The 26,416-nt window shown below is 60.8% G+C and overlaps 1 protein-coding gene across 2 annotated transcripts in view; it reads left to right on the top strand.

Moving 5' to 3' along the window:
* The first annotated feature begins 12,573 nt into the window (after positions 1–12,573).
* Positions 12,574–26,416, top strand: part of CLN3 (CLN3 lysosomal/endosomal transmembrane protein, battenin) — a 29,098-nt gene continuing 15,255 nt past the window's right edge. The window contains exons 1-10 of one of the 2 annotated variants that reach the window (XM_074998484.1): positions 12,574–12,662; positions 12,767–12,833; positions 15,531–15,633; positions 15,993–16,067; positions 16,530–16,609; positions 17,336–17,421; positions 18,311–18,383; positions 19,045–19,188; positions 19,414–19,517; positions 19,826–19,875. In XM_074998484.1, coding sequence (XP_074854585.1) covers positions 12,656–12,662; positions 12,767–12,833; positions 15,531–15,633; positions 15,993–16,067; positions 16,530–16,609; positions 17,336–17,421; positions 18,311–18,383; positions 19,045–19,188; positions 19,414–19,517; positions 19,826–19,875 — 789 coding nt within the window. In that variant the 5' untranslated portion in view covers positions 12,574–12,655. Of the gene's footprint in view, positions 12,663–12,766; positions 12,834–13,917; positions 13,978–15,530; positions 15,634–15,992; positions 16,068–16,529; positions 16,610–17,335; positions 17,422–18,310; positions 18,384–19,044; positions 19,189–19,413; positions 19,518–19,825; positions 19,876–26,416 lie in introns of those variants that run through there. The other variant, XM_074998486.1, reaches the window with a different exon arrangement.

Genomic DNA, 26,416 nt, shown 5'->3' with positions numbered 1-26,416 from the left:
CACAGACCTGACAGACGTGTGAGCAGCACACAGAGATTCAGGTTGTCATCCTCTTTCATTTGACACCTCACACGTCCCCCAGCACCACATTGGGGCCAACAGCCTGTGATGGGGTTCAGGGGTCCCCCTGCACTGCACCCCGTCCGCTGGCAGGAGTGACTCTCACTCAGCAGGTACAACAGCAGGTTTATTAGGCAACAGATGTCCAGTTTCTCACAGAAGCAACAGCATAGCAGCCAGAGACAGTCCTTCCAACCTGTCCTGGGGGGAAGACCCCGAGGGGTGCCCCTCTGGGGTGTAGCTTTCCCCTCCTCCGGCTGGCTGCCTTCCAGCTCTCCCTTCTCCTCGCCTCTAACTGCCGCCCCCGATTCAAAACCCAGCTCAGCTCCTCCCTGCTCTTTGTTCAGGCAGAGGTGTTATTTGCCAGTTGTAGCCCCAGGGTCATCCTTAGCCACTGGGAGCTGCTGCTTGCCTCAGACATCCAGCCTGAGTCTCACACATGCATCCCCCCACTCCATCACATCTCTCCCCCCTTCCAGACCGCACTGAGCGGGGTCACTTAGCCAGTGACCTGGGGAAGTTCGGGGCCCTCCCTGCGTGACAGGGCATCGGCTATGGTGTTGTTGCTCCCCTTGACGTGGACCACCTCCATGTCGTAGTCCTGCAGGAGCAGACTCCACCGCAGGAGCTTGGCGTTGGCCCCTTTCATGTGATGCAGCCAGGTCAGGGGTGAGTGATCGGTGTACACGGTGAAACGCCGTCCAAACAGGTACGGCTGCAGCTTCCCCAGCGCCCACAGCATGGCCAGACATTCCTTCTCTATGGCCGCGTAGTTCTGCTCCCGGGGCAGCAGCTTCTTACTCAGGTACACGATGGGGTGTTTCTCCCCTTTGTCAGTCACCTGCATTAGCACCGCCCCCAGCCCCACGTCCGAGGCATCGGTGAACACCAGGAAGGGCTTGTTGAAGTCTGGATTTGCCAGCACTGGGGCCCTGACCAGAGCCTCCTTCAGCGCGCAGAGGGCCTCTTGGCACTGCTCGGTCCAAACCACCTTGTCAGGCTTTCCCTTTTTACACAGCTCCGTGAGGGGGGCTGCGATGGAGCTAAAGTGGGGCACAAACCTCCGGTAGTACCCCGCCATCCCAATGAAGGCCTGGACCTGCTTCTTAGTCTGGGGTGTTGGCCAATCTCTGACAGCCTCCACTTTAGCTGGCTCTGGCTTTAAGCAGCCGCTGCCCACCTTGTGGCCCAGGTAGGTCACCTCAGCCATTCCCACCTTGCACTTCCCTGCCTTGATAGTCAGACCGGCCTTCTGGAGTCGGTCCAGCACCTGCTTGACCTGGGACACATGGTCCTCCCACGTCTGGCTGAAGATGCAAATGTCGTCCATGTAAGCCAGGGCAAAGCTCTCCATCCCCTTCAGTAGCTGGTCCACCAGACGCTGGAAGGTAGCGGGTGCCCCCTTGAGGCCGAAGGGCAGGACCAAGAACTCGTAGAGCCCCACAGGAGTGATGAAAGCCGACTTCAGCCGGGCATCTTGGTCTAATGGCACTTGCCAGTACCCCTTGGTGAGGTCTATGGTGGTGAGGTAACGGGCTCCCCCCAGCTTGTCTAAAAGGTCATCAGGCCTGGGCATGGGGTAGGCGTCCGAGACAGTGATGGCGTTAAGCTTGCGATAGTCCACACAAAACCGAACAGACCCATCTTTTTTAGGGACTAACACCACGGGAGAGGCCCAGGGGCTGGAGGAGGGTTGGATCACCCCCAGAGCCAGCATGTCTTCAACCTCCCGCTCTATGTCCTGAGCCGTCCTCCCTGTGGCTCTGAACGGCACACACTTGATAGGGGCGTGGGTGCCTGTCTCTATTCGGTGGACAGCCAGGTCAGTGCATCCGGGTCTGTCCGAGAACAGCTGTTGATGCGAATGCAGCACCTCCTTGATCTCCGTCTGCTGGGCAGGGGTCAGCTGGTCTGAGAGGGGAATAGACTCCAGCAAGGAGCCGGCTCCAGTCCTTGTGAGTAAATCCACCAAGGGATCTTCCCCCTGCCCCTCCCAGTGTCTGCACACGGCCAGCACCAAGTTCTGCCTGTCCCAGTAAGGTTTCATCATGTTCACATGATAGACCCGGTGGCTGTGGGCCCGGATCGACAGTTCCACCACATAATTCACGTCATTTAGCTGTTTGACGACCTTGAAGGGCCCATCCCAGGCCGCTTGCAGCTTGTTCCGCCGCACAGGTATAAGGACCATCACTTGATCCCCGGTGGCATAGGCTCGGGCCCTGGCGTTACGGTCATACCAGACCTTTTGCTTCCTTTGGGCCATGGAGAGGTTCTCCCTGGCCAGGCCCATGAGTTCGGTGAGTTTTTCCCGGAAGGTCAGTACATACTGTACCACTGACTCCCCTTCAGGGGAGGCCGTCCCCTCCCAGTCTTCTCTGAGCAAGTCCAAGGGTCCCCGTACCCTCCTTCCATACAGCAGCTCAAACGGGGAGAACCCCGTGGATTCCTGGGGCACCTCCCTGTATGCAAACAGCAGGTGGGGTAAGTACTTGTCCCAGTCATGGGGGTATTGATTCATGAAGGTTCTCAGCATCTGCTTCAGAGTCCCATTGAACCTCTCCACCAGCCCATTGGTCTGCGGGTGGTAGGCTGTGGCCCAGGTGTGCCGGACCCCACACTTGTCCCACAAGCTTTGCAGTAGGGCCGACATGAAGTTGGACCCCTGATCTGTGAGGACCTCCTTGGGGAACCCCACTCTGCTAAAAATGGACAGCAGTGCATCTGCCACGGTGTCAGCGTCGATAGAGGTCAAGGCCACTGCTTCTGGGTATCGCGTGGCAAAATCTACCACTACCAAAATATATTTCTTCCCCGAACGCGTTGCCTTGCTGAAGGGGCCCACTATGTCTATAGCCACTTTCTGGAAAGGCTCCTCTATGATGGGCAGTGGCCTCAAGGCAGCTTTCCCCTTGTCCCGGCTCTTCCCCACCCTCTGGCAGGGATCGCAGGACAGGCAATACAGACGGACAGCTGCAAAGATCCCTGGCCAAAAAAAGTTCTGTAACAACCTTCTCCTGGTGCGGTGGATCCCCTGGTGTCCTGCGAGCGGGACATCATGAGCTAGGTACAGCAGCCTGCGCCGGTACTTTTGGGGAACCACCAGTTGCCTCTGGACCTTCCATGGCTCCGCTTTGCGTCTGGGAGCCCATTCCCGGTACAGGAATCCCTTTTCCCACAGGAATCTCTCCCTGCAGCCCTCCCCCAGCTGCGGAGCTGGGCTGAGACTGGCCAGTTCCCTCAGCTTCTGCAAGGAGGGGTCTCTCTGCTGCTCTGCCTGGAATTCTTCCGCTTGGGCAGAAGCGGAGGCTACTTCCCCATCCCTGCCTGGCTCCAGCATCCCTGGCCTGTGAGATCTGGTTTTTGGGGGCCCCCTTTCTCTCAGGGTTGGCCCCTGTGGCTTTGGCTGGGCCTGTACCCCTGAATCTGGGGAGCGCACCCCTCGTTTTCTTTGGCTACGGGTCAGGACCAGGGCACGAGGGCGTTCACCTTGCCAGTTCTCCAGGTCAGCCCCCATCAGTACATCCGCCGGCAAATGGCTGTGCACGCCCACTTCCTTGGGGCCTTCCTTCTTCCCCCATTTCAGGTGCACCCTCGCCATGGGCACCTTGAAAGGGGTCCCATCAATTCCTGTTATCGTCAGGTGGGAATCGGGTATCATGCAGCCCGGTGCCACCACCCCGGGTCGGGCCAGCGTCACGTCAGCGCCTGTGTCCCAGAACCCCGTGACCTTTTTCCCGTCTACCTCGAGGTGTTTGAGACACTTGCTCCACAGAGGTAGCGCTGCCCCCACTCTGTAAACTGGCCTCTGAGCATTTGGCCCCCCAGAGGAGCTGGTCTGTGGGGCGGACTCGGCCCAATCCGAGTGCCCATTGTCAGCACCACCCGCCTTGGCCGCCAGCCCCTCTGACTTCTGGGACCCCACCCAGTTGACTCCATGACCCCCCGGCCTGCTCAACCTGTCTGGGAGCCTGGGGCACTGGGCTGCTCTATGCCCCTTTCGCCCACAGCGGTAACAGACTGGGTCTTGTTGTGTCCCTCGGGCCGGCTGCTCTGTCCGGGCTCTGTTTGGCTCTCTGGGGGGTGGGTGGCTGGCCCCTCTTTCCTGGGCTTGCCCAAGAGGTGGTCCCCTCTGTTGTACAGTTAGGGACCGGTCTCTCTGAGATTCTCGGTTTCTCCAGGACTCCCTCTCCCTCCGGGACTCCCTCTCTCTCCGAGACTCCCTCTCCTTGTGGGGCTCACTTTCAAACCTGGCCCGGCTGTTTGTGAAGTCATCTGCCAGTTTCCCTGCATCATGTGAGTCCCCCGGCTTCCGGTCCACGAGCCACACCCTCAGGTCAGGTGCGCACATCTCGTAGAATCGCTCCACAACTGCCAGCTCGATCAGGTCCTCTACGGACTGGACTCCCATTCCGAACGCCCACTTCTGGTAGTATTGCTTCAGGCGGGCGGTTGTATCTACATGGGTTTCCTCTGGCCTCTTCTGCGCCTCCTGGAACTTCTTCTTGTACATCTCCGGAGTCAGCCCGAACTTATGCAGCAGGGCCTGTTTGAACCGTTCATAGTCCCCAGGCTGCAGCCCCACCAGCTGGCTGAGCACCGCTGCGCCCTTCCGGCCCAGCAAGGGGGTGAGGTGCCGGAGCCACTCATCTGGGGGAACCTCATGCAACTCACAGGCTCGCTCGAAGGCGGTAAGGAACTCGTCCATGTCCCCTGTGTCCTGACACTGGGCCAGCACACGCGTCTCCAAGTGACTGGCCACCCCGAGCCGTCTGGCCCTCTCCCCGCTTACCGCAGCTGGGGCCTCTTGGCGTCTCGCCTCTGCCATGGTTCGCTCATGCTCACGCTCTCGCTCTCTCTCCTTCCGTTCTCGTTCTTTCTCCTCCCGCTGTCTCTCTTGTAGCTGGCGCTCGTGCTCACGCTCTCTTTCTCGTTCCTGGCGCTCGTGCTCACGCTCTCTTTCCCGTTCCTGGCGCTCACGCTCTCTTTCCCGTTCCTGGTGCTCCAGTTCCTTTAATTTCACCTCGAGTTCCAGCCGTCTCAGCTCTGCGGCGGGGGACTCTGCCCGCGATGGACCACCGCTAGCTGGGCGCGACCTGGCGGGCACCGCGTCTGTCGGACGGCGTCGAGCCCCTGCTCCTGTCGGAGAATCCGAAATGCTTCCCGAGGCTGACCGGCCACTTTCTGCCGGGACAGGCTCTGCCCCCCCGGATCGGTCATTCTCTTCCAGCTGTGCAATGAGCTGGGCCTTGGTCACCTTCCCCACGGTCAGGCCCCTCTCTCTGCACAGCCCTGCTAGCTCTGCCTTCAGGAGTCGGGTATAATCCATCTCCCCGCTATTTCCCGGGGTATCCACTCACCAGCAGCAGCTGCAGGAATGGCTCTGTTCCCCCTCTGACTCTTGTGAGACTCCTTCCTTCTCTGGTGCTCAGTCAGCCACTGCTGGGAGCTCATCCGTGGGCGCAGTGCATCCCACTCCTGACACCAGTGTGATGGGGTTCAGGGGTCCCCCTGCACTGCACCCCGTCCGCTGGCAGGAGTGACTCTCACTCAGCAGGTACAACAGCAGGTTTATTAGGCAACAGATGTCCAGTTTCTCACAGAAGCAACAGCATAGCAGCCAGAGACAGTCCTTCCAACCCGTCCTGGGGAGAAGACCCCGAGGGGTGCCCCTCTGGGGTGTAGCTTCCCCCTCCTCAGGCTGGCTGCCTTCCAGCTCTCCCTTCTCCTCGCCTCTAACTGCCGCCCCCGATTCAAAACCCAGCTCAGCTCCTCCCTGCTCTTTGTTCAGGCAGAGGTGTTATCTGCCAGTTGTAGCCCCAGGGTCATCCTTAGCCACTGGGAGCTGCTGCTTGCCTCGGACATCCAGCCTGACTCACACATGCACCCCCCCCACTCCATCACACAGCCACACTGGGCATTGAAATGGTTTCCAGACCCACTGTAAAAGTCCAGCCAGGTGATACCCCCCTGCAAAAATCAATGCAGGAAGGGGTGCCAGTAACATCACTGAATGCATCTCAGGGTCTCCCCACGCTTGGCTCTGGGTCATCACAGCTTCTCCAGTACCAATGTTCAGTGGGAATGGCTCGTGCAACCCTCACTTGTCCAACACAAGCTTCATCAGCACAGCCACAGGGTCAGTGTATCCAGCTACCAGTCACAACAATGCTCAGTTAGAACAACAGTGGATGGGACCTGTGTTTTCAGCATGGCCCCCACACATCCCATGTGCTCACAAAAGAGCGAATTTACCCACGCAGGCTCTAGCAAAGGTTTGGAGTTTAGTCACTACCAGTAAATGCACCTGCAAATGTCTCCGACTGTGTCGCATCCTTGGTATTGAGCCAAGCAAGCAAAAGGGTCGTGTGCCTCAGTTTCCCCTTCCATACCTCACAGTAGATTTGGACTCCTGCTTCTCGTGTGAGACGTTACAAGTCTTGTTCCAGCAACAACAGCAACACTCCATAATTACACAGTCCCTTTACACACAGCTTGTGCTTCCACATCAACATCAATGTCTTCCAAGGTTCTTGCCACACAAGCGCATGGTACAACTTTACAGCTGTTGCGTCAGTTACAACAGCTACCATCAGTCGCAAGAACAATTCCATTGCAGATGTACATTCCTGCTGTTAAACTACAGCCTTGGGTAACGGTCTTGAGAATCTGGCAGCTTGGGGTGAAATGGCAGAGGCCTTTCTTTGCACCATCAAGGTCTGACCGCCCCCCGGCCCTGTGGGGTAGAACTCTGAATGTCCTGGCCATCTGCCTGTGCCCTCCCTGCCAACAATGGCGATAGCTAGGGAGATTCTTTTCTTCCTATTGCTCTGGAAATTTGCATTTTCACGGACCTCAAAGGGCTTCCCTGAAGGTTCTCTGTGGCTGTGGCCGCACTCGGCCAAACCTTGGAAATGGCCATGCAAATGGCCAAATTGAAGAATACTAATAAGGGGCTGAGCTGAATATTCAGCGCCTCATTAGCATTCACACGCTGCTTTTGAACGCCCGCGGTGCGGCTCCACGGGGTCCTCTTCAAAACGACCCCACCAACGTCGGAATCCCCTTCTTCCTGTCAGCTTTCAAAGTGCTGCGGCTGGCGGCATGCTAATGAGGTGCTGAATATTCATTTCAGCCTCATTAGTATTCTTCATTTTGGCCATTAGCATGGCCATTTCGCAGTTGTTTGTAAGTGTAGACATGGCCTCTCAGTCACATGAGCCGCTTCTCTCTGAACTGGAGCCCCATTCTGGTCACTCACAACGCAACCTGGACCAGCCCTGCACTCCCAGCGAGCTGCTCTCACCCAGTCACCCGGTCATTACAGCTGCTCAAATTCCCACAGCGTCTCCACTTTCCCTGGACCACCTCCTGGAATCCTTTACCCTGCCTGCCCCGGGCCCTTGCAGAGCACAGCCAGTGGTTCACACTCAGGCAGGTCATGGCCATCAGGAGCTGCAACAAACGTCTCCCCAGGCAAAGGTCTGGCTCTGGCGCTTGCAGACAAGCACGTTTCCTGTTCACTCTCCTTCACCTCACTCCCATTTTCCGCAGTCCCCACAGATGGGTCAGGAAAAGTTTCAGGGAAATTCTTTTCCTCAAGAGCTCCCCCAAACAACAACTCACCCCTGTCTGGCTCCACGGGGGCTTTGCTCCCTTGAGCCACAACCAGCTCCTGGGGTTCACCTACACCCAGGATCACTTCTGGCCCATTAGGCAGATTCCCATGTAATCCCCCTCCAGGCAGACAGCCAGTACCACCGGACAGAAGGTCAGGGTCCCTTTCCTCCCTTCTGCTACCAGCTCCTTTATCTTCATCAGTCAGCATAACTCCATTGCCAGTCTGCTCTTCCTGTGCCCTGGCTAGAGGATGACTCTGGTAGGACAGAGTCTCTCACCCCTTCCAGTAACACCTCAGCATCAGGCAAAGAACAAGTGCCAGAATCGTCTGGTCTCTGGGATTCCCTGATGATACTAACTGGATTAGACCAAGTTAAAGCATCATCCCCCCTGAGAGACACAGAGGCAGGCCCACTTCCCAGCTGGGCTTCAGCTGCCCTCAGATCCAGCTCTGGGATCTTGGCCCCATCTCGAGCCCCCACAGGCTCAGGCAAAGGATTCACTTCCCTAGAAGCAGAAGCACCTTTCTTGCACCAAGGACCAGTGTCCTTAGCAGGGACACCACTGCCCATCCCGGAGCCATTCCCTCTGCTCCAGCCCCCGCGGCTGGATTCAGAGTCACACCGGGAATGCTCCTTCACCGTCCCCTCTCCAGCCACCCCAGGCTGTGGGGTCCTGCTCAGACCCAGGGCTGGATCCCTCCCAGGCACCTTTCCAAATGCAGGCTCACACACAGGCCGCACGCCGCAGGCTGCTGCTGCTGTTCACCACAGACAGACAGTCGGAGACGCTCTCCTTTGTCCCAGCCCACGGCTGCTCTCAGACACACACTACCTGGTAACAGAGCAAGCCAGGCTAGGCTCTATGCTAACAAAACAAAGAAGCAGCCCAGTAGCACTTTAAAGACTAACAAAATAATTTGTTAGGTGATGAGCTTTTGTGGGACAGACCCACTTCTTCAGCTCAGCAGATCACACGTACCAGGTGAGGCAGCTGCCTTCTCAGACAGCTTGCAGCTCCCAGTGGACAAGCTGCTTCCCTGCACAGACAAACAGGCATCTTTCTTCTGCCAGGCCGGGAAGAGCTTTCCCCAGGCCTGTGCCTGCCCGGAGCAGACAAAACTGCTTCTCTGCACAGACTACGGCTGATCACTCCGCGCTTCTCTAAACAAATCGCTTTTCCCTGGTACCACCGGCCGCCTGCACGCTGCCACCCGGGGTGCTTCTTTTCCCGGGGAGTCTCCCTGTACAACGGGCCGTCCTGCAGGAAGAACCTGCCTTGCTCCTCACTGCCTGGGGCCTGATTCTGAGCATCAGCCCGGCCCCCTCCACGGACACATCGCTCTGCTGCGCGGTAATGAACTCTGGGGGCCCCGCTCCCACCCAGAGCCACTTCTGGGTCTTCCAGCAGCTCCTGCTGAGCCCTGTCTGAGGGACACCCTTGGTCTGCTCTCAGCCTGGGAGTCCGCCAGAGACGCACACTCCCTCTGCAACCTGCTGACAACGTTAACCCAGCCGGGCACATCCGCTGTGTCAGTCCCCACCAGGGTATCAGCTGGATTAAATCCCGGACAGCCCCCAGCACCTCGCCCTCCCACTCGAGGTGGACTTCAGCCCTCGGCACGGCTACCGAGCACTGCGACAGCGCCACGACTGTCACGCGCTCCCCTGGCAATGTCATCCGGCCTCAGCAACGGCCCTGTGGCTATACTGATTTCCACGCCTGCATCTCGCCATGCTGGCACTCACCACTATTGACCTTTGCCTCCTTAACTAGCCTCGGGCTCCCTTTGCACGCCTCGGACCTGACCCAGCGGGGGAGACCACAGGATTAGCATGAGCCACCACGTCACCTGCAGCTGAATGCTGGGTGGCCTCACTGGGTCCCACCAGGCCTGGCTGGGGGCTCAGGGTGATGGAGTTTGTGCTTATCATGGAGTTTGGGTCCACTGGCCTTGGGCTGCCCTTCAGGCCTGGGCAGTTCAGCCTCGTGTGGCCCATTCTCCCACGGTTGTAGCACTTAGCCTGGCTAATTCTTGGGGTTCCCAGGGGTTCCCCAGCCCGAGTCAGGCCCAGGGCTGTTCTTAAACCCCCCTTTCTTCCTGTTGGGTGGGGAAAGGTGGTGATTGCTCTTCCCATGGGGCCGGTGTCCTTCTCGAGCCCTGTTCTGGGTGTGGGCATCTGCAAACGCCGCAGCCCGCAGGACAGACTCAGGCTCCCTGTCACAAATGGCTGCCCTGACAGGGTCAGGAACTACTCCAAAGTGATGAGATCCAGCAGTTTCTCAAACCTCCCATCTGCCTGGGCCCCCAGAGCCCATTTCTTAACACACCCATCAGCCTGTGAGCACATTCCACACAGGTCCAGCCACCCGACATCCTAAACCTCCCAGATTTAGCCCTGTAGGGCTCAGGAGTGACCCTGAATCTCCTCAGTACAGCATCGTTCAAGGTCCAGGACTCCAGTGCTTCCTGTTCCCTGAGTTCGTTAACACTTCCCAGGCTCTTCCTGTCAGTCTGATCAGCAGGACAGGCATTTGCTGCTCCTCTGGGACTCGGCTCACCATGCAGAGGCCTTCCCACGCAGACCGGAACTCCGCTGTGTCCTCGTTCTCCTGGTAAATGGGGCACACCTTTTCCCAACTTTGGTTTGCTTGTCTCGAGGGGGTGGGCTCTCGGGGGGCTGCCTCTGCTCCACCAACCTCAGGTTCGCCTCCATTTCCTTCACCAGACAGGCGTGAGCCAACTGGGTCTCACTCTCAACTCTCCCTGCCTCAGGCATCCATTTCGGCCTCTTACACAGAAAGCTCAGTTCATCTGCCCCTTCCAAGCATTCGCTTTTTCTGCTCTGTCTCTGGGTTCCCAGCATTAGCGAGGGCTGCTCTGCCATCGGCAGGTCCCTTCCAGTGGTGAATCTCTCAGCCCCTGGTTGGCAGCGCTGTTTCTAAAGGCATTTTCCCTTTCACTGCACAGGCTCCTGGGGCCTTCCTGACTTGGGTCCCGATGGAGCTGCAGACGCACGGCGACTGCACTTCAAGCAACAGTCTCTCAAAACCCCAAACGCAAATTTAGAGCAGCGTGGCGTCCTGATCCCAAGCTCAGCTGACCAGAGTCTGTGGATCCCAGCATGACTACACCACTGCACTAGGACGGGGTTTCTGGGCCCACCTAGAGAAATCACTCCAGGTACCTTTGCCTAAAATCCGGGCTACTTACAGCCCAGGCTGGGATTTCCTTCTTACTACGACAAATCCAATCCGCCTCCACAGCACCTCTGCCAGCCCCGCTGGGCAGCCAGAAGCCACACGAGCAACCCACAGACTGCCCAGCCGCTGCACCAGCCCAGCCCAGCCACCCACTAACTCTGGTGAGAGGCTCTTAAGCGTACTTCACCCCGTACCACACAGATTCTTCCAGACCCCACAGGGCCCAGCCCCAGCCCCAGCCCTAATCAATATCGACTTGGGTCTGACCCAAAGAACCACAGCAAAGCCAGAGGTCGAGATCTCATATCCAAAGATTTCCTAGCACAAAGGGAAGAACAGGGCTGGGGAGAAGAAGGGTTAAAGCGACACGTCACAGGCATCAGTCACAGCTACCGACGCAGCCAGCGATGCCACGTGCTGATTCTTGAGCGTCTCTAAAGTCCGTTCCAGGCTACCCAGATTCAGCCCCGGCACATCGCAGATCCGGCCGCTGGGGCCCATGTGGACAGGGACCCTGGGAGACCACAAGACAAAGGGTCCGAGATGGACCCTGCTACATCCACACCATTGTCGACCTCTTGTGCTGCGTCCGAGTTCTTTCTCTGTCCGGGACAAAGCCCTTTCTTCTTCCCACAGCCCCTCGAGGGTGTGCCCCCACCTGACCCAGGTGGGCTGCGGTGGCAAAGTGCCGTTGGACCAACACCAGGAGACAGCCTCAGATTTCTGAGCTGGACTTTTCCCTTTGGCTCAGGCCAGGTCCCCTGACCCGTGGACCGCAGCCATTGACCCGTCCTGAGCACCTGGACTGTGGATTCGACTGTCTGAGCACCTGGTGCCCCCTTCTTGTTCAGCCCAGTGTCCTGGCGGGGCTGAGCTCACACCTGCTCTTGTGCAGCTCGGCACTGAGTGGTTTCCTAACACAGCCCCGTAGGCAAACTCTGTAACTCTGCCCGCAGAACTGACAGACACACAAGCAGCTTGTACAGATTCAGGGCACCATCAACTTTCGTTAGACACCTCCTACAGCTCCGCACAATCGTTGGGGCCAACAGCCACACTGGGCACTAACATGGCTTCCAGCCCCAGTATAAAAGTCCGGCTGGGTGACACCACCTGTGTGGGCCTGCGCTGTGGGGGGGATACGTGTGTGTGCGCGTGTGTACGTGTGTGCGCCTGTGTGTATGTGTACGTGGGTGTACGTGTGCGTGTGTGTATGTGCGTGTGTACATGTGTGCGCCTGCGTGTATGTGTACGTGGGTGTACGTGTGCATGTGTATGTGCGTGTGTACATGTGTGCGCCTGTGTGTATGTGTACGTGTGTGTACGTGTACGAGTGTGGCTCACAGAGGGTGGGGGGGGCTCCTGCTGAGCCCCATCTCACCCCATCACCTGACCGAAATGGGCCGCAGGCGGCCATGTTGCGGACTGGCAGGCGCGAGCAGTCACGTGAGTGAGCGAGGCCGGCGGCGGCCATGTTGGGGACTGGCAGGCGCGAGCAGTCACGTGAGTGAGCGAGGCCGGCGGCGGCCATGTTGGGGACTGGCAGGCGCGAGCAGTCACGTGAGTGAGCGAGGCCGGCGGCGGCCATGTTGAGGACTGGCGGTATCAGAAGTCAGGCGGCGGCCATCATGACTGTTGGCGTGTCCACCACCGCTTCCGGGCGCACAGGAGGCAAAGTCACGTGCTGCAAAGGGATCATGTGACCCGCCTCGGCGCTACCGGCGCCTCTCAAGGGGACAGGCTGGGGCGGGACCCCCAGCGCGCCGCGGCCATGGACGGTGAGTGCCCCCGGGAGACCCCGCCCCCGGGCCGGCGGGGAAACTGAGGCACGCGCGCGCCCCGCACAAGGCGCAGCCGCCCCTGACTCGTTCTCCCGCCGCAGGTGCGGAGCCGCCGCTGCCGCCGCCGCCCACCCGCGCCCCCTCCTGGAGGAACTTCGCTGCCTTCTGGTGAGCGGCTCCCGCCCGCCCCGGTGCATGCCGGGACAGCGCCCCCAGCCCCCGCCCGCCCCGGTGCACGCCGGGACACCCTGCCCGCTGCCCACCTGAGGAGCATCCACCGTTTGGGTGTGCCCGGCACAGGCGGGTGACTGCCTTGTGCACACCCTTGCACGCCCTCACACCTGCGCGTGTGCACGCCCTCACATGTGCACACCCTCACACCTGCGCGTGTGCACGCCCTCACATGTTCACATGTGCACGCCCTCGCACGCCCTGACACCTGCCCATGTGCACGCCCTCACATGTTCACATGTGCACGCCCGCACACGCCCTGACACCTGCCCACGTGCACGCCATCACATGCCCACCCCTGCTGTCACATACTCACTCCCTCACAGGCACACATGTGCATGCCCTTGCACACCCACCCACTCTCTTACATGCCCGCTCCCTCACGTGTGCATGTCTTTGCACGCTTTTGCACACCCTCACACATGCACACACCCTCACCTGCACCCATGTTTTTACACATGCACACTCATGTGCATGCCCCCCCACACACGCACATGCCGCCAGACATGTACACACACCCCCTCACACACCCAAGCTTTCGCCTGCACACACCCTCATGTTCCCCTGCCCCGGCAGGCGCACACACGCACTCGCCTTCGCACGCCTGTGCCCAAACCCTCCCATCCCTCTGCACACCTGCATTCCCACCCCACTTAGTGTCCTCTGCAGACCTGCTGAGGTGCAACCCAGTCCCTCAGCCAGGTCATTCAGGAAGATGTTGAAGAACACCGGCCCCAGAACCGAGCCTTGCGGCGCTGCGCTTGCAACCGACCGCCATCCAGACACTGAGCTATCGACCACTACCCGTTGGGCCTGACCCTCAAGCCAGCTTTCTATCCATCTTATAGTCCTAGGATCCAATCCATATTTCCTTAACTTATGGACAAGAATGTTGTGGGAGACCTTATCAAAAGCCTTGCTGAAGTCAAGGTATATCACAGCCACTGACTTCCCCACGTCCACAGAGCCTGTTACCTCCTCATAGAAGCTAATCGGTCTGGTCAGGCAGGACTCGCCCTCTTCCAAGTGCTCCAGAATGGGTTCCTTGAGGATCCCCTCCGTGATTTTCCCAGGGACTGAGGTGAGGCTGACCGGTCCATAGAGTTTCCTGGATTGTCCTTCATTCCTCTTTTAAAGACGGGCGCTACGTTTCCCTGCTGCCAGTCATCCGGGACCTCTCCCGTTCTCCGCGAGTGTTCAAAGTTAATAGCCAAAGGCTCGGCAATGGCATCGGCCAATTCCCTCAGTACCCTCGGGTGCATTAACTCCAGACCCCTGGATTTGTCCGCGTCCAGCTTTTCTAACGAGCTCTTAACCTGTTCTTTCCCCACTGAGGGCTGCCCCCATCCTTCCCTCCTGCATTGTCTAGTGCAGTCGTCTGGGAGCTGACCTTGTCCATGAAGACTGAGGCAAAAAACACATTGAGTGCTCCAGCCTTTATCACATCATCTGTCACCCGGTTACTTCCCTCATCCCGTAGCAGCCCCACCCCATCCACGGTCACCCTCTTCTTGTTAACCTGCCTGTAGACACCCTTCTTGTTGCCCTTCACATTCCTTTCTAGCTGCAGTTCCAAATGTGCTTTCACTTTCCTGATTACTGCCTGGCGTTCTCCAGTCGCCTATTTATACTCCTCCGTCGTCAACTGTCCAGGTTTCCCCTTCTTATAAGCATCCCTTCTGAGTCTGAGCTCGTGAAGGATTTCCCTGGTAAGCCAAGCTGGTTGCCTACCATACTTGCTTCTCTTACTGGGCATCAGGATGGTTTGTTCCTGTGCCTTCAATAAGACTTCTTTAAATACCGCCAGTTCTGAACTCCTTTCCCCTTCCTGTGAGCTCCCCAGGGGATCCGCCCATCCGTTCTCTCAGGGAGTCGACGTCGGCTCTTCTGAAATCAAGGATCTGTATTTTACTGCTCCCCTTCCTTCCTCTTGTCAGGGTCCTGCAATCCACCATCTCTGGGCGCTGCAGCCCAGGTTGCCACCCACTTGTGTTCTGTCCACTAGTTCTGCCCCGTTTGTGAGCAGCAGCTCAAGCTGTGCAGAGCCCTCTGTCCTTGTGCTGTGCCCACACCGAGCTGGGGCCTGGGTTCTCCTGCCCCCCACCCCCTGCAACCTGCCCTCGCGCCCAGCTGGGACCTGGGTTCTCACGCCCGCCCCCCGCCAACCTGCCCTCGTGCCCAGCTGGGGCCTGGGTTCTCACGCCCGCCCCCCACCCCCGCCAACCTGCCCTCGTGCCCAGCTGGGTCTGGGTTCTCACACCCACCCCCGACCCCTGGCAATCTGCTCTCACGCCCAGCTGGGGCCTGGGTTCTCCCGCCCCCCACTCCCTGCAACCTGCCCTCATGCCCAGCTGGGGCCTGGGTTCTCCCCCCGCACCTGCCCTCGCGCCCAGCTGGGACCTGGGTTCTCTCCCCCCGCCCCACCTGCCCTCGCGCCCAGCTGGGGCCTGGGTTCTCCCCCCCCGCCACCTGCCCTCGCGCCCAGCTGGGACCTGGGTTCTCATTCCCCCTCCCCACTGCTACCTGCCCTCGCGCCCAGCTGGGGCCTGGGTTCTCCTGCCCCCCATCTCCTGCAACCTGCCCTTGTGCCCAGCTGGGGCCTGGGTTCTCACACCCCCTCTCCTCTCCCCACAGGCTGCTGGGACTGTGCAATAACTTTGCCTATGTGGTCATGCTGAGTGCGGCTCACGACATCCTGAGTCAGCAGCGGGTTCTGCACACGAATGGGACCAGCCAGGTGGGGGCGCAGGGGTGGGGACTGGTGTGTCCCCCTGCCCAGCGCTGCCTTGGGGGCCTGGCACCAGGGCTGTGCCCAGGGGTTGCAAGAGCACTGGGGGGAGATCCTCGTGCAGACGATCGTGCAAAGGACAGCTCAGGGTGGGGGAGGCAGGCTGGGGGAGGGGTGTGGAGGGCTTAGTGTGTGGGACAGCCTTGGTGGGGTGCTGCAGGCCGAGGGGATTGGTGCCATGGCCCTTTGGGGGAATGGGTCTGCCTGGGCGGTGGAGGGGTCGCTTTGCAAAGGGTCCCTGTGCCAGGGCATTGTGGGTGGGGAGAATCTGCAACTTCTGCCCCAACCTCCATGTCTCCTGCTCCCAGATCCCCCCAGAGTGGCCCCCCAGTGGGAACTCATCCAACGCCTCCCGCTATGACTGCAACCCCATCTCCACCGGGGTAAGTGCTGCGGGGTGTGCGGGGGGCAGGGCTGGGCCCATCTCTCACCGCCCCCCGCTGGGGTTCGGGGGCCCCAGGCTCCGCTCCCCGGCCGCAGCCAGGAGTGACTCTCAGCAGGAGAACAGGAGTTTGAGGCAACAGACGCAGCGCAGTGCAGAGGGGTCAGTGCAGCCGGCGGAGTCTGTCCAACCCGTCCTGGGGAGGGGAACCCAAGGGGAGCCCATCTGGGGACGAACCCCCTTCCTCTCCCCTCTCCCTGGCACAGGCCGGCTGCTTTCCAGCCTCCCCCACCTTCCAACTGCCGCCTCCGATTCAACCCAGCCAGGCTCCTCCCCACCCTGTACCCAGACAGGGGTGTCACCTGCCAGCTGCGGTTCGGGGGCACCCAGGTGTGGGGAACTGCTCGGCCTGTCACACGCCCCCCCGCACACCCCACACCCACAGGGGTAATTGTCCCTGCAGGCTGTGCTCCTGGCCGACATCCTGCCCACCCTGGTCATCAAATTCAGTGCCCCCTTCTACATCCACTACCTGCCCTACAGGTGAGTGCTGGGGCTGCGGGGGAGGGGGCACAGAGAGAGGTTTCCTTGGGGAGTGCGGGCTGGGTGGTCCTGGCCAGTGGGGGGCTGCTGCTGTGTCCCTGCAGCCCATGGGGGTTGGCGTGCACCCGGCTGACCTGACAGATCCCCAGCCTGCAGGCATTGGGGTGTCAGGGGGCCCAGGGCAGCTGGGGGTGCCCGTGGAGAGCCACGGGGGTTGGGGGTGTCAGGGGGCCCAGGGCGGGTGGGGGTGCCCATGGAGAGCCCCAGGGATTGGGTGTCGGGGGGCCCAGGGTGGATGGGGGTGCCCGTGGAGGGTCGGGGGTGTCAGGGGTCCCAGGGCGGGTGGGGGTGCCTGTGGAGATTCAGGGGGCCCAGGGTCGGTGGGGGTGCCCCTGGAGAGCTGTGGGGGGCCCAGGGCGAGTGGGGGTGCCCATGGAGGGTTCGGGGGATCGGGGGGCCCAGGGCGGGTGGGGATGCCTGTGGAGGGTTGGGGGGATTGGGGGGCCCGTGGAGAGCCGGGGGGGTCGGGGGGGTTGGGGGGCCCATGGAGAGCCCCAGGCGTCGGGAGGCCCGGGGGGGTGGGGGTGCCCCTGCAGATCTGGGGGGGCCCGGGGGGGTCGGGGGGGCCCATGGAGAGCCCCGGGGGTTGGTGGGTGGGTGGGTGGAGGTGCCCGTGGAGGGTTGGGGGGGTCGGCGTGTCCCTGGCTGACCCGTCTCTCCCCACAGCCTGCGGGTGGCGCTGTGCATCCTCTGTGCTGGTGGCAGCTTCCTGCTGGTCGCCTTCTCCACCACCGTGGGCATGAGCATTGCCGGTCAGCACCGCAGGGGCGGGGGCGGGGGCTGCTGGGGACTGGGGGGGCACAAAGCAGGGCCCCAGGTGCATTGTGGGTAAGCGCTGTTCCAGGTGGGGGGGGGCCCACAGGTGCATTGTGGGTAAGCGCTGTTCCAGGTGTGGGCGGGGCCACAGGTGCATTGTGGGTAAGCGCTGTTCCAGGTGGGGGAGGGGGAACAGGTGCATTGTGGGTAAGCGCTGTTCCAGGTCAGGGGGCACAGGTGCAGTGTGGGTAAGCGCTGTTCCAGGTGGGGGAGGGGGCACAGGTGCATTGTGGGTAAGCGCTGTTCCAGGTTGGAGGGGGGGTCACAGGTGCATTGTGGGTAAGCGCTGTTCCAGGTCAGGGGGCACAGGTGCAGTGTGGGTAAGCGCTGTTCCAGGTGGGGGAGGGGGCACAGGTGCATTGTGGGTAAGCGCTGTTCCAGGTCAGGGGGCACAGGTGCAGTGTGGGTAAGCGCTGTTCCAGGTGGGGGAGGGGGCACAGGTGCAGTGTGGGTAAGCGCTGTTCCAGGTCAGGGGGCACAGGTGCAGTGTGGGTAAGCGCTGTTCCAGGTGGGGGAGGGGGCACAGGTGCATTGTGGGTAAGCGCTGTTCCAGGTCAGGGGGCACAGGTGCATTGTGGGTAAGTGCTGTTCCAGGTGGGGAAGGGGGAACAGGTGCATTGTGGGTAAGCGCTGTTCCAGGTGGGGGAGGGGGCACAGGTGCAGTGTGGGTAAGCGCTGTTCCAGGTGGGGGAGGGGGCACAGGTGCAGTGTGGGTAAGCGCTGTTCCAGGTGGGGGAGGGGGCACAGGTGCATTGTGGGTAAGCGCTGTTCCAGGTGGGGGAGGGGGCACAGGTGCAGTGTGGGTAAGCGCTGTGTCACCCCCAGGGGTGGTCCTGGCCAGCATCTCCTCGGGGCTGGGGGAGATCTCTTTCCTGGCACTCACGGCCTTCTACCCCAGGTACTTGGCGAGGGGCCCTTGGGGCTGAGGGCAGGGGTGCAGGGTGCTGCAGGGGGCGGGGGTCTCGGGAGATCTCTGGGGGGGTCATCGGGGGGCTGCTTGAGGCAGGGGTCTCGGGGGGGGTCTCTGGGGTTTGTTGGCGCTGACCAGGGTGAGGGTCTCGGGGGGAGTTGTTGGGGGGGCTGCCTGGGGCGGGGGTCTTGTGGGGGGTCTCTGGGGTTTGTTGGCGCTGATCAGGGTGGTGGTTTCTGGAGGGTCGTTGGGGGGGCTGCCCGGGGCAGGGGTCTTGGGGGGGGGCCGTTGGGGGGGCTCCCCGGGGCGGGGGTCGGCGGGGGGTTGTCGGACGGGCTGCCCAGGGCAGGGGTCTTGAGGGAGGGCGGGTCTCTGGGGTTTGTCGGTGCTGATCAGGGTGGGTGTTTCGGGGGGGCTGCCTGAGGCGAGGGTCTTTTGGGGGGGTCTCTGGGGTTTGTTGGTGCCAATCAGGGCGGGGGTCTTGGGGGGCTGTCGGGGGGGCTGCCTGGGGCGGGAGTCTCAGGGGGGTCTCTGGGGTTTGTCGGCGCCGATCAGGGCGGGGGTCTTGGGTGGCCAATGGGGGGGCTGCCCGGGGCGGGGGTCTCGGAGTGGTGCCTGCCTGCTCCCCGCTCTCCCCCTCTCCCCGCAGCGCGGCGGTGTCATACTGGTCGTCAGGCACTGGGGGCGCTGGGCTGCTGGGGGCGCTGTCGTACCTGGGGCTGACGCTGGCCGGGCTCAGCCCCCGTCACACCCTGCTGCTCATGCTGTGTGTGCCCCTGGCCATGCTGCTCAGGTGAGGGGCTGTGCGGCGGGGGCGGTCTGTGAGTGGGGGAGGAGCCGGGGGGGGGTCTGTGGGAGGGGGAAGGGCTGTTGGGGGACGGGGGGAGGGGGGGAAGGGCTGTTCGGATTCCGTGAAGTGGGAGGGGCCGATGGCCCATTGGGGGTTGTGAGTGGGAGGGGCCAGGGGACTTTGTAGCTGACCCCCCACAATCTTTCCCCTGCCTTTGTCTGCCCCCAGCTATTACTTCCTGCTGGTGCCGCCCTCTGGGCTGCCACGGTGGAGCTGGAGGGACGACGCTGGGCAGCAGGAGCCCCTCCTGGGTGGGCCCCCGGCAGAGCAGGGTAAGGGCAGGGGCAGGGCCCCGCTGAGGGTTTCTGGTGGGGCGGGATAAGTTTTGCTCTCTGCAGGGCGGCGTGCGCGGAAGTTCAGCGCCCCAGGGACGCCTGCTGGCTGGGGGCCGGAGATGGGGCCAGGGGCAGGGCCCCGCTGAGGGTTTCTGGTGGGGCGGGATAAGTTTTGCTCTGTGCAGGGCGGCGTGCGCGGAAGTTCAGCGCCCCAGGGACACGCCGCCGTCCGTGGGCGCTGTGCTCGCCAGCCAGCTCTCCATGCACTGGGGCTGTGGGGCCCGGCTGATGTCTGTCCCTGGCAGGTGGTGGGGGCACAGAACTGACGCTGCAGACCAAGGGGCGGATTGTAAAGGTAGGGGGACGCAGGGGGCGGGACAGGGCCATGCGCACTAACGGTGGAGGGGCGCGGGGCAGGGCGTGCCTGGGCTAGACCTTGGACCCCAGGGTCCCCCCGCTGGGTGGTGGGGTGGAGCTCGCAAATGTGTACCGAGGGGGATCAGCGATTTCCCTAGCCCTGCAGTGCGGCCGAGAGACAGGGCAGGGAGCCGGACCCAGGCAGGAGTGACTCACTCAGCAGGTAGAACAGGGAGTTCATGAGGCGACAGAGCCCAGCTCAGCACAGAGGTGTCAGTGCAGCCGGCAGAGACAGTCATTCCAACCCGTCCTGGGGAGAGGAGCCCGAGGGGGGCCCCTCTGGGGTGTAGCTTTCCCCCTCCTCAGGCTGGCTGCTCCCAGCTCCCTCTCCCCACCAGCCTCTAACTGCCGCCTCCCATTCAAACCCAGCTCGGCTCCTCCCTGCTCTGTGCTCAGGGCAGAGGTGTTACCTGCCAGCCGAGGTTATAGCCCCAGGGTCATCCTTAGCCGCTGAGAGCTGCTCTGCTTGTCACACACACATCCAGCCTGAGTCTCACATGCGCCCCGTTCCTCCCACTCCATCACATCTCTCCCCGCTTCCTGACCGAACTGAGGGGGGTCACTTAGCCAGTGACCTGAGGAAGTTTGGGGCCCTCCCTGCGTGACAGGGCATCGGCTGTGGTGTTGTTGCTCCCCTTGACACGTACCACCTCCATGTCGTAGTCCTGCAGGAGCAGCTCCACCACACGAGCTTGGCGTTGGCCCCTTTCATGTGCTGCAGCCAGGTCAGGGGTGTGATGGAGTCGGGGGAGGGCATGTGTGAGTCAGGCTGGATGTGTGTACATCAGGCAGAGCAGCTCCCAGCAGCTAAGGATGACCCTGGGGCTATAACCTAGGCTGGCAGGTAACACCTCAGCCCTGAACAAAGAGGAGGGAGGAGCCGAGCTGGGTTTGAATTGGAGGTGGCAGTTACAGGCTTGGGGGGACAGGGAGCTGGAAAGAGCCACCCTGGCGAGGGGGAAGCTACACCCCAGAGGGGCACCTCTCGGGCTCCTCTCCCCAGGACGGGTTGGAAGGACTGTCTCTGGCTGCTGTGCTGTTGCTTCTGTGAGAAACTGGGCATCTGTCACCTAATAAACCTCCTGTTCTACCTGCTGAGTGAGAGTCACTCCTGCCTGCAGACGGGGGGCAGAGCTTGGGGACCCCTGAACCCCATCACACTGGTGTCAGAAGTGGGATGCACTGCACCCACGGATGAGCTCCAGCGGTGGCTGACTGAGCGCAGAAGGAAGGAGCCTCACAAGAGCCGGAGGGGGAACAGAGCGATTCCTGCAGCTGCTGCTGGTGACTGGATAACCCAGGAGACAGCGGGGAGATGGATTATACCCGATTCCTGGAGGCAGAGTTAGTGGGGCTGTGCAGAGAGAGGGGCCTGACCGTGGGGAAGGCGACCAAGGCCCAGCTGATTGCCCAGCTGGAAGAGAGTGACGGATCCGGGGGGGCAGAGCCTGTCCCGGCAGAAAGTGGCCGGTCACCCTCGGGAAGCGTTTCGGATTCTCCGACAGGAGCAGGGGCTCGACGCCGTCAGACACACACGGTGCCCGCCAGGTCGTGCTCAGCTAGCGGTGGTCCATCGCGGGCAGAGTTCCCCGCCGCAGAGCTGCGACGGCTGGAGCTTGACATGCGATTAAAGGAACTTGAAGCCCAGGAACAGGTGAGAGAGCGTAAGCACGAGCACCAGCCACCAGAGAGAGAGCGGGAGGTGAAAGAGCGGGAGCATGAGCGGGCCATGGCGGAGGCGAGACGCCAAGAGGCCCCAGCTGCGGTAAGCGGGGAGAGGGCCAGGCGGCTCGGGGTGGCCAGTCACTTGGAGACGCGTGTGCTGGCCCAGTGTCAGGACCCAGGGGACATGAACGAGTTCCTTACCGCCTTTGAGCGAGCCTGTGAGTTGCATGAGGTTCCCCCACCTGAAGGCCGCAGCGGTGCTCAGCCAGCTGGAGGGGCTGCAGCCTGGGGACTATGAACGGTTCAAACAGGCCCTGCTGCATAAGTTCGGGCTGACTCCGGAGATGTACAAGTAGTTGTTCCAGGAGGCGCAGAAGAGGCCAGAGGAAACCCACGTAGATACAACCGCCCGCCTGAAGCAATACTACCAGAAGTGGGCGTTCGGAATGGGAGTCCAGTCCGTAGAGGACCTGGTCGAGCTGACGGTCCTGGAACGATTCTACGAGATGTGCGCACCTGACCTGAGGGTGTGGCTCGTGGACCGGAGGCCTGGGGATTCACACAATGCAGGGAAACTGGCTGATGACTTCACAAACAGCCGGGCTGTGTTTGAAAGTGAGCCCCACAAAGAGAGGGAGTCCCGGAGGGAGGGGGAGTCCCGGAGGGAGAGGGAGTCCCGGAGAGACCGAGAATCTCAGAGAGACCGGTTCCCAGCTGTACGACAGAGGGGACCACCTCTGGGGCAAGCCCAGGAAACGGGCCGGGCACCCACCCCCCAGAGAGCCAAGCAGAGCCTGGACAGAGCAGCCGGCCCGAGGGACACAACAAGACCCAGGCTGTTATTGCTGTGGGCGAAAGGGGCATAGAGCAGCCCAGTGCCCCAGGCTCCCAGACAGGTTGAGCAGGCTGGGGGGTCATGGAGTCAACTGGGTGGGGTCCCAGAAGCCAGAGGGGCTGGCGGCCAAGGCGGGTGGTGCTGACAATGGGCACTCGGATTGGGCCGAGTCCGCCCCACAGACCAGCTCCTCAGGGGGACCAAATGCTCAGAGGTCAGTTTACAGAGTGGGGGCGGCACTGCCTCTGTGGAGCAAGTGTCTCAAACACCTCGAGGTAGATGGGAAAAAGGTCACGGGGTTCTGGGACACAGGCGCTGACGTGACGCTGGCCCGACCCGGGGTGGTGGCACCGGGCCGCATGATACCCGATTCTCACCTGATGGTAACAGGAATTGATGGGACCCTTTTCAAGGTGCCCATGGCGAGGGTGCACCTGAAATGGGGGGACAAGGAAGGCCCCAAGGAGGTGGGCGTGCACTGATGGGGCGTGATCTGGAGAACTGCCCAAGTGAATGCCCTCGTGCCCAGGTCTTGACCCGTAGCCAAAGAAAACGAGGGGTGCTCTCCCCAGGTGCGGGGGTACGTACCCAACCAAAACCACAGAAGCCACAGGGGTCAACCTTGGGAGAAAGGGGTCCCCCAAAAACCAGATCTCACAGGCTGGTGGCTCTGGAGCCAGGCAGGGAAGGGGCACCCGCTACCTTCCAGTGTCTGGTGGACCAGCTACTGAAAGGGATGGAGAGCTTTGCCCTGGCGTACATGGACGACATTTCATCTTCAGCCAGACGTGGGAGGACCATGTGTCCCAGGTCAAGCGGGTGCTGGACCGACTCCAGAAGGCCGGGCAGAGGTGTTACCTGTCAGTTGTAGCCCCACGGTCATCCTTAGCCACTGGGAGCTGCTCTGCTTGCCTCTCGCATTCAGCCCGACTCACACCTGCACTCCCCCCACTCTATCACATCTCTCTCCCCTTCCAGACTGAACTGAGCGGGGTCACTCAGCCAGTGACCTGGGGAAGTTCGGGGCCCTCCCTGCGTGACAGGGCATCGGCTGTGGTGTTGTTGTTCCCCTTCACATGGACCAGCTCCATGTCATAGTCCTGCAGGAGCAGACTCCACCGCAGGAGCTTGGCGTTGGCCCCTTTCATGTGATGCAGCCAGGTCAGGGGTGAGTGATCGGTGTACACGGTGAAACGCCGTCCAAGCAGGTACGGCTGCAGCTTCCCCAGCGCCCACACCATGGCCAGACATTCCTTCTCTATGGCCGCGTAGTTCTGCTCCCGGGGCAGCAGCTTCTTGCTCAGGTACACGACGGGGTGTTTCTCCCCTTTGTCATTCACTTGCATTAGCACCGCCCCCAGCCCCACGTCTGAGGCGTCGGTGAACACCAGGAAGGGTTTGTTGAAGTCTGGATTTGCCAGCACTGGGGCCCTGACCAGAGCCTCCTTCAGCACGCAGAGGGTCTCTTGGCACTGCTCTTTCCAGACCACCTTGTCAGGCTTTCCCTTTTTACGCAGCTCCGTGAGGGGGGCTGCGACGGAGCTAAAGTGGGGCACAAACCTCCGGTAGTACCCCACCATCCCAATGAAGGCCTGGACCTGCTTCTTAGTCTGGGGTGTGGGCCAATTTCTGACAGCCTCCACTTTAGCTGGCTCTGGCTTTAAGCAGCCGCTGCCCACCTTGTGGCCCAGGTAGGTCACCTCAGCCATCCCCACCTTGCACTTCCCCTGCCTTGATAGTCAGCCCGGCCTTCTGGAGTCGGTCCAGCACCTGCTTGACCTGGGACACATGGTCCTCCCACATCTGGCTGAAGATGCAAATGTCGTCCATGTAAGCCAGGGCAAAGCTCTCCATCCCTTTCGGTAGCTGGTCCACCAGACGCTGGAAGGTAGCGGGTGCCCCCTTGAGGCCGAAGGGCAGGACCAGGAACTCGTAGAGCCCCACAGGGGTGATGAAAGCCGACTTGAGCCGGGCATCTTGATCTAATGGCACTTGCCAGTCCCCCTTGGTAAGGTCTATGGTGGTGAGGTAACGGGCTCCCCCCAGCTTGTCTAAAAGGTGATCAGGCCTGGGCATGGGGTAGGCGTCCAATACAGTGATGGCGTTAAGCTTGCGATAGTCCACACAAAACCGAACAGACCCATCTTTTTTAGGGACTAACACCACGGGAGAGGCCCAGGGGCTGGAGGAGGGTTGGATCACCCCCAGAGCCAGCATGTCTTCAGCCTCCCGCTCTATGTCCTGAGCCGTCCTCCCTGTGGCTCTGAATGGCACACACTTGATAGGGGCGTGGGTGCCCGTCTCTATTCGGTGGACAGCCAGGTCAGTGCGTCCGGGTCTGTCCGAGAACAGCTGTTGGTGCGAATGCAGCACCTCCTTGATCTCCGTCTGCTGGGCAGGGGTCAGCTGGTCTGAGAGGGGAATAGACTCCAGCAAGGAGCCGGCTCCAGTCCTTGTGAGCAAATCCACCAAGGGATCATCCCCCTGCCCCTCCCAGTGTCTGCACATGGCCAGCACCAAGTTCTGTCTGTCCCAGTAAGGTTTCATCATGTTCACATGATAGACCCGGTTGCTGTGGGCCCGGTTTGACAGTTTCACCACATAATTCACCTCATTCAGCTGTTTGATGACCTTGAAGGGCCTATCTCAGGCCGCTTGCAGCTTGTTCCGCCGCACAGGTACAAGGACCATCACTTGATCCCCGGTGGCATAGGCTTGGGCCCTGGCGTTACGGTCATACCAGACCTTTTGCTTCCTCTGGGCCATGGAGAGGTTCTCCCTGGCCAGGCCCATGAGCTCGGTGATTTTTTTGGGAAGGTCAGTACATACTGTACCACTCGACTCCCCTTCAGGAGAGGCCGTCCCCTCCCACTCTTCTCTGAGCAAGTCCAGGGGTCCCCGTACCCTCCTTCCGTACAGCAGGTCAAACGGGGAGAACCCCGTGGCTTCCTGGGGCACCTCCCTGTATGCAAACAGCAGGTGGGGTAAGTACTTGTCCCAGTCCTGGGGGGTGCTGATTTATGAAGGTTCTCAGCATCTGCTTCAGAGTTCTACTGAACCTCTCCACCAGCCCATTGGTCTGTGGGTGGTAGGCTGTGGCCCAGGTGTGCCGAACCCCACACTTTTCCCACAAGTTTTGCAGCAGAACTGACATGAAGTTGGACCCCTGATCCATGAGGACCTCCTTGGGGAACCCCACTCTGCTGAAAATGGACAGCAGTGCATCCGCCACAGTGTCAGCTTCGATAGAGGTTAGGGCCCCTGCTTCTGGGTATCACGTGGCAAAATCTACCACCACCAAGATATATTTCTTCCCAGGACAGGTCCCCTTACTGCAGGGCTCTGCTATGTCCATGGCCACTTTCTGGAAAGGCTCCTCTATGATGGGCAGTGGCTTCAGGGTAACTTTCCCCTTGTCCCGGGTCTTCCCCACCCTCTGGCAGGGATCGCAGGACAGGCAATATGGACGGACAGCTGCAAAGACCCCCGGCCAGAAAAAGTTCTGTAACAACCTTTCCCTGGTGCGGTGGATCCCCTGGTGTCCTGTGAGTGGGATATCATGGGCTAGGTACAGCAACCTGCGCCGGTACTTTTGGGCAACCACCAGTTGCCTCTGGATAGGGCAGAAGCGGTAGATGAGGTCTACCTAGACTTTAGTAAAGTATTTGATTCGGTCTCACATGATATTCTTATAAAAAAACTAGGCAAATACAATTTAGATGAGGCTACTATAAGGTGGGTGCATAACTAGCTGGATAACCGTACCCAGAGAGTAGTTCTTAATGGTTTTCAATCCTGCTGGAAAAGCATAACAAGTGGGGTTCTGCAGGGGTCTGTGTTAGGACCGGTTCTGTTCAATGTCTGCATCAACGATTTAGATATTGGCATAGAAAGTATGCTTATTAAGTTTGCGGATGATACCAAGCTGGGAGGGGTTGCAACTGCTTTGCAGGATAGGGTCATAATTCAAAATGATCTG

The sequence above is a fragment of the Carettochelys insculpta genome, chromosome 6, assembly GCF_033958435.1.
Source record: "Carettochelys insculpta isolate YL-2023 chromosome 6, ASM3395843v1, whole genome shotgun sequence".
Classification (NCBI taxonomy): domain Eukaryota; kingdom Metazoa; phylum Chordata; order Testudines; family Carettochelyidae; genus Carettochelys; species Carettochelys insculpta.
The sequence above is the reverse complement of the archived record's forward strand: the minus strand, read 5'-3'. Positions and strand labels throughout refer to the sequence as shown.